The sequence below is a fragment of the Doryrhamphus excisus genome, chromosome 15 (assembly GCF_030265055.1).
Source record: "Doryrhamphus excisus isolate RoL2022-K1 chromosome 15, RoL_Dexc_1.0, whole genome shotgun sequence".
NCBI lineage: Eukaryota > Metazoa > Chordata > Actinopteri > Syngnathiformes > Syngnathidae > Doryrhamphus > Doryrhamphus excisus.
The window spans coordinates 16,609,539-16,616,647 of NC_080480.1; the positions used below are offsets into that span (position 1 = coordinate 16,609,539).

Genomic DNA, 7,109 nt, shown 5'->3' on the forward strand with positions numbered 1-7,109 from the left:
AAAATGCTCCTGGAAAAAGGAACACAAGCACAAAAATAAAAATTAAAATTAAAATAATGACAATAATAATAATAATAAGAATGTTGTTAATAATAATAATATTACTATTATTATATTCATATTGTTGTTAATAATATTAATATAATAATAGTCGTAATATTATTATTATTATTAAAAATAATAATAATAATAATAATAACATTACTATAACTAATAATAACAAATCTAATATAATAATATATATATATATAAAATAGTAATAATAAAGACAATAATAATAATAAAAATAATAATACATTTAATTTCCAACACACTTGACATCAAATAAATGATTTCAAAGTGCACATATAGCAGATTGCATGACACTTTTACATGTAAAATATGCGTAAAAATAGGACATGTAAAATACTATATAGTCTGCCCCCCCCCCCCCCCCCCCTGTCAATTTTGTTAAATCAATGCGGCCCGCGAGTCAAAAAGTTTGCCCACCCCTGGCCTAGACTATTTCTTTCGAAGCTTATGTTGGTGCTTTTCATATACATAGAATGCCGGCCTGGGAAAAAGTCGGAATGTGTGAAAGGGGCTGCTGCCCGTGTCGCTTCCTTCACGCTGACCGACGGAAAACTGTTATTCACCCGTGTCTTTCATACACGACCCAGAAAAGAAGCAAATGTTGGGTTTTACACTGCTATTCCCTTTTCAAACAGCTGCCTTTTCTGCTGATGTTACTCCTCTGTCACTACCTACGACGATACATTGCTTCCAACGCAACAAGGCAGCAGAAGCAAGTGTTCCGGCTTCCAGATATCCCTTTTCACACAGCCACCTTCCAAAATCCGTGCATTGTCTTTGATTCCTCCGTTCTGTGTCGGTGCTGCATACACAGAACGTTGACGAGGGAAAAGTGTGTTCCCAACATGTATTTGATACACGGCTTACAGCATCACACCTTTTATCTGTGTGAAAGTGCACACTGCAAAGTCCCGCTTCCCTGGGTCCTGTGTGAGAGGCGCGGGCCAATAAATCTTCAGCATCTCTGTGTGAAAGAGTCTATTGTGTGCCTGTTGTCACGGTGATTCCAACCCCTTCCCCACCCCACCAAAAAAGACCCTACCCCACCCCACTGCTGAGCTGATGATTGACACACACAAAACACCTCCCCACCTGTGCTCCTCGTCCCCTCCCACAGAGCATGAGATGGAGTGGCTGTGCAGGCGTGGCCGTGTCGGCCATGAAGAAAGCCTTCAGCCACTACAGCCTCACCTCCCTCTCCTCGCAGGTCAGTGGCCCCCGGGGCGGGACTGGAGGGGCTTTTCCGCCACGACTCGGCTTCGCAAACCTCAGACTATGAAGCCGAGGATGTCGTTAAACGCAAACGCTCTCTTTCTCTGACTCACTGGTGACGTTAGTGATGCACGGATGATTAGCGGGAATCCTTCGTGAAACAGGAAGTAGCCTTGCTAGCCGATGGGACAGGCAAACACTCTTATTCATTTTATTTATTTTATTTTTGCTGCTTACATTTTATTACATCTTGTGGTCCGCTGCCCGTCTAGTCAGTTTAAAACTGGGGCTTGACGGCTTTGCAAATGACAGATTTTAGCATGGGCGCCGATGCTAAAGGACAAGCTAAGACTCTTTTTGTTGTGTTTTGTACCCCTACTTATGTACCACATAAAGATATTGTCATTAGGTTGCCATCTTGCCACCCTTTTCATGCTAGTTCCAACACCATGCAAACAAAGATGGCCGCCGTCACCGCCGCTTATTGCAATTGTCTTCTGTGGAAATACCAACGTAGTGCAATAAGTCACCGTGCGTCTTTAACACGACTAGCAACACTAACCTCACAAAGGAGTACGGGGGGGTCCTGAGGGCGGCCCCCTGTTTGGTTTTTATTGGCCCCCGGCATATTTTCAAGAAGAATAATAGAAGAAATCGGTTGAGAAAACAAGCAGGAAACAAGTTTAAATTATAAAATAATTATAAATAATAAAAACAATTATAATTAATTTATTATAAATTATAAATAATTATAAATAATTATAATTATAAAAATATTATAAAAATATTATTAAAAATGCAGTTTTGCTAAGGAAAAATTATTTAATTTTAGTAGAATAGAGTTTAAATTATATAATTTTTAAATTATATAATTTATAATAATTTATATATAATTAAATGCAGTGAAATAAAAAAAAATTGTAATAAAAAAACAACAGCAGAAATGGATAAGAGATAATTTTATGAGAGTAAATATAATCATATTCTAAGGAAAAATGATGTAATTTTAGTAGAATAGAGTTCAAATATTAAATAAAATATGTGTTATATATAATATGATGAAAAAGGTGTAAAAAACACAAACAAACGTGGCCACAACGTGGAAGTAGGAGAATGCATGCGAACTAAGCTAGCTAAGCTAACAATCACGAGGTACCCTAGACAATGTAATCCAATACACGAGCTGTATGAACAATTCTGATCGCCAAATTAGAATTGTCGTATTGGACGCCATTAATAGGGTGTTTGCATGTGTGGCTAATGCCGTGTGTTAGCATTAGCTTGTCGTTGTTAGCGATGCATGTTGCAATACATGTCGCTAACGCGCCGGCACTCATCCTCTCACGTGAGCGAGTGAGTTGGGGAACCATGTTTGCCGCAGTGAAACATGTCCTTCTCCGTGTTCTGTGTCTTCTCCAGACCAAACTGGCCTTGCAGAAGCAGCTGACCAAGAGCTTGACAGCGGGCTTCCTGCCCGGCCCCCTCACGCCGCCGACCCTGTGCACGGTGGCCGCTAACCCGCTGGCGCTGCGCCACCCGGTGGGCGCCGCCGCCACCGCCTTCATACAGACACCCTTCCTGGGGCCCGCACTGTTCCGGCCCGCGCCGGGGCCTCTGCGGGCCGCGCACACGCCCATCATATTTTCCCCCTACTAAACCCACACGACCCCCCTTCACTCTCCTCTTCTTACCCGGTCCACCCCGCCCCCCCCCTCTCCCACTCCTGTCTTGTGTGACCCATGTGACAAAGGCCACACTCAAACTATGCAGTCTGCCTGACTTAAGACGGACAGCGCCCCCATCACGCCTTCTTCCTGCTGCGGTGGTCGCCAGCGAGGGAGCGGGACACGCCTCCACGGGCCCGCATTTATAGCCATTCATTGGGGGACGGGGGCGGTTGGGGGGGGGGGGGGGTACAGGGGGGGTACATGCCCAGATTGCGGCTGTACGTTTAGTCTAGTTGGACGTTTGTGTGGTCGACTTAAGACAAGCTCCCTTTACTTGATGCCCTCTTTGAGCATTTCTACATTTTATCAGTCAGACATGGTGTTGTGTCCATCCCGCCGCCACCCGTCAACCGCTCACGCACAAACACCGACACACCGTGACACACTGACGCAGGGGTTCCCAACCGTTTTGGCTAAAACTCATTCATTCATTGCAGAATTTCATCATCAACCCTTGAGGGAAACAATAGTGGGGCAACATGTGACCACGGTTTCTCTTTCTAAAGTAGAATTCTAGTATGTCATCATCACTATGGGCAAGTTGTCCCAACATTCTGCAATAATTGATGCATAGTTAGCATGCATGGTTAGCATGTCGGCCATTCACTGTGTTTAATTGTTTGTTTAGTTAAATGTTAGATTAAAAAATCTCATGACGTAACTTAACATGCCATCCCTTTCAAATGCAACACGTTATTGTCTAATATGGCCATGACCGTGGCGTGTGCGTGCCGTTTCTAAACGCTTTGGGAGACCAAAATGGAGTAGAAGAATCTGTCGCTTCTTTTTTCTTTTGTTTCGTTAATGTCACAAGCAAGATGCGGCGGCAACACGTACTTTCGTGTTAGTCTCCAGGAGACTCCAATAAAACCACAGAAAGTCGCTAGTTGTTTTTTTTTTTCTTGAAAAAATAACCTAAATACGAAGCAACAAAACACCGATCCACCCTGCTCCGTCTTCTTATTCCCCGACAGAGCAGGTGCATGTGAGGTGTGTTAAGAAGCAGGGTTAGGATGCCATCTACTGGACGGAATTGGATCCTCAAGCTTCAGTCACAGCCAGTCCCATTGTCGTTATAACTGTCATTTTAATTGTCATATAACGTGCTTGATGATTGGTCGATAATCAGACTTTGCTTTTCAGTGTTTTATGCGGAATTTGCTTCTGTTTGTCTAAAAGGTTGGGAACCCCTGCAGCAACACACTGATTACGGGGCAGAGGGATTTTTTGTGTCAAGGCGGTGGGAGGAGTTTGATTGGCAGCCGGATGTGTGGGAGAGAGCAAAGCACAGCGCCATAGCAACCACATTTGAAAAAAAAAAAAAAAAAAAAGCACCTTAACACCATGAAGCCATAATTGCTTTCTTTTCTTTGTGTTATCAACGCTATCAAAATATCCCATGACATTTAAAGCAATACACACACACACACGCGCACACACACCTGAGGCCTCACCTTGCATCCATCATATCCTCTTAGTTTAGGCTCCGCCCCTTCTCCTCCCCATCAAAGCAGACTGTTAGTAAGAACTCCTCCAAAACGAGCACCAAATCACTTCCTATGCATTCTCATTGTGCAATATGTATAGTTGTGTGTGCGTGGGTGTGTGTGTGTGAGTGTGTGTGTCGTAAACAACCCAGTACTCGTGCTACTTTCAGCTCGCCATGATCTCCCACCTGTCCGTCAAAGCAGCCGGCCTCACTGTTTTTCTGGAGCAGCGTTCCCAAGTTTAAATGTAAACCCAATAGAGGATCTATTAGAACTTTTATCAGATTTATTGTATCATAGTCAGTAGATTCTAGCAAACCTCTCTCTCGGTGTCCTTTTTTTTTTCTAAGAGGAAATATTTAACTAATATTGAACTAAGCGTGTAATTTAAGGCCGTTTTTTCGGGATGAAAAAAAAAACAAAACATAAAAGTATGAAATCCCATAAGGCGGGCCTTCTCAGGGGTGACCAGGTTGAGCCAACGCTAACGCCGCCATCCACATTTCAGGGTAGCTCGTCCCTCGTTCAAGACAGCTGTACCGCAGCCGGCACAGCAGCGGATGGATTTTGGAAAATAAAAGCTTTTAGAACTTCTTAAACGCTTGTCTGGATTTTTTGTGTGTGTGTTTTATTAACTTTGCCACTTTGATATTTTGTTACCATTTTTGTCTTCAATAATCATCAATTTTCTTCTCATAATATTTGGACTTTATTCCAATAACATGAAATACTTTGTTTCTCCTAATATTGCAACTTTAAGAAAATACACATTTTTGCTTTTACTACTAAAATCATGTAATTTTTTAATAATATTATTACTTTATTCTCCAAAAATTACAGCTGTTTTTTTCTTTCTATGACTTTATTCTAGTAATATTCACCCTTTCCCACAACCTCATTTTTTATTATTCAAATGTCAGAGCTTGTTTGCAGGTTGGACGCAGTTGCAGAGAGAAGGTTTTTTCTTTAATAACTTTATTTAAATACAAAAAACTCCGGAAGTCAACTCGGGTCAGAGGTCAAATAAGCAGTACAGGTGGTTGGTGGATGCTAGGCGAAGTCACGAGACAAACAAAGTGAGCTTAGCAATGCTAGCGAATTTACGAGGATCTCCAACTGAAGAAGCTGCTTCCAGGCAGGAAAAAACGGGTAGATGTGACTCGGCTGGAGCAGAGGAACGAGTGGCAAATACCTCCAGCACATCGAGGCAACAGAACCGAGTGAAAGCAGGTATGTCTGGTGGCTTCTGGGACAGATGTGTCTATGACGACATGAGAACAGCAGAGGTCAGCAAACACCACAACAAGGAAAACAGGGCACAGAATGTGACATAAAATAAGACTTCTTATTTATTTTATTGCTATTTCCCCTCATCATATTATATTATTCTTGTGAAATTATGACTTTAAATGACAAATGTAACCTCAGCGACGTCCGCCATCTTGTCTGAAAGATGCTTAGTGGCCTTGTTTTGTTTACTGTAGAAAAAAGATGGCTACCTCGACCATCACGAATTTGAGTGACAACTAAGACACAAACAAGACAAATGCTGGTAATGACACGTATGGGTTATATATTTGCTCTTTTATTTATATATATATGAACATTTTACACCTTTAATGTTGACGTGCGATAAAATAACCGAAGCACACAAGTATACATAAAAAAAGATTGAAATGGGATGTTAAGATGATATCAACCTCTGGGGGGCAGTGTAATAATATAACGGCTCGTAAATGTTCCACATCATCGTTCCCATCGTTCATGTTAATGAGCCGTTCAAAAGAACCGGTTCGTTCGTGAACGTCACAACACTAGCATTTGTATGCTGCATGACGCCATCATGCTACGCCAAGGCTCCAAGGCTATCTCAAAATGGGCTCCTCAAAATGCATGTGTCCTCCTGCATTCAAACTTTTTACCCATGTTATCTATACTGTTATTTATTTATTATGTTTTTTATTCCATATTTGCACTAAAGGAGCTGTTCTCAATATCATTGTACATGTGTATAGTCAAAATAAAGACATTCGATTCGAATCCATGAATGATTACTATTATAACCACACAGATTGCCAGCCAGCATGCTATGTGTTACAGGTTTGTAAGAATCCGTGTGAAACACTGCCATCTTTTGGAGGGTATAGTGTACTTTCTGTTCCTACTCACTTGCCTGGCTGGCTGCAGTTTAAAACTTTACAGACAAAAGTATTGGGACAGAAAATTTGGAGCTGGTACATGTTTCTGCATCAGACCCTAATTCTTCTGACAGGACTTTGTACAAGATTCAACAGTGGATCTGGGGCAGGTTTTGTCTTCCACATCAGACTCCTCCAAGCATGCTTTTACAGACTTGCCTTGTGGAAAAGGGCCTCCCCTAAACTTTCCAAAATGTCTGCTAAGATAAAAATATAAGATACAGGCGGACTAATGTGTCTTGTCCAACCCCAGATTGAGTTTTGTCTTTTTTGTGTGTTCGGAAGGAAGATGCCAGCAAGTATTACACGTGGCGATGCTTCGGCCCGGAGGACCAGCGCGCATGGGAACCATGGGTGGACGTGAACGACCTCGGGCACGGTCAAGTCCACGTTATTTCGTCGAATACCTACCA

At 42.1% G+C, this 7,109-nt stretch overlaps 1 protein-coding gene across 8 annotated transcripts in view; it reads left to right on the forward strand.

Moving 5' to 3' along the window:
* znf385c (zinc finger protein 385C) overlaps positions 1 to 5,102 on the forward strand; it is a 96,988-nt gene extending 91,886 nt beyond the window's left edge. For 7 of the 8 annotated variants that reach the window (XM_058048132.1, XM_058048131.1, XM_058048135.1 and 4 more), the window contains 2 exons: positions 1,190 to 1,279; positions 2,704 to 5,102. In XM_058048132.1, the coding sequence (XP_057904115.1) occupies positions 1,190 to 1,279; positions 2,704 to 2,940 (327 nt within the window). In that variant the 3' untranslated portion in view covers positions 2,941 to 5,102. The remainder of the gene's footprint in view (positions 1 to 1,189; positions 1,280 to 2,703) is intronic. The other variant, XM_058048137.1, reaches the window with a different exon arrangement.
* Positions 5,103 to 7,109: the final 2,007 nt, after the last annotated feature.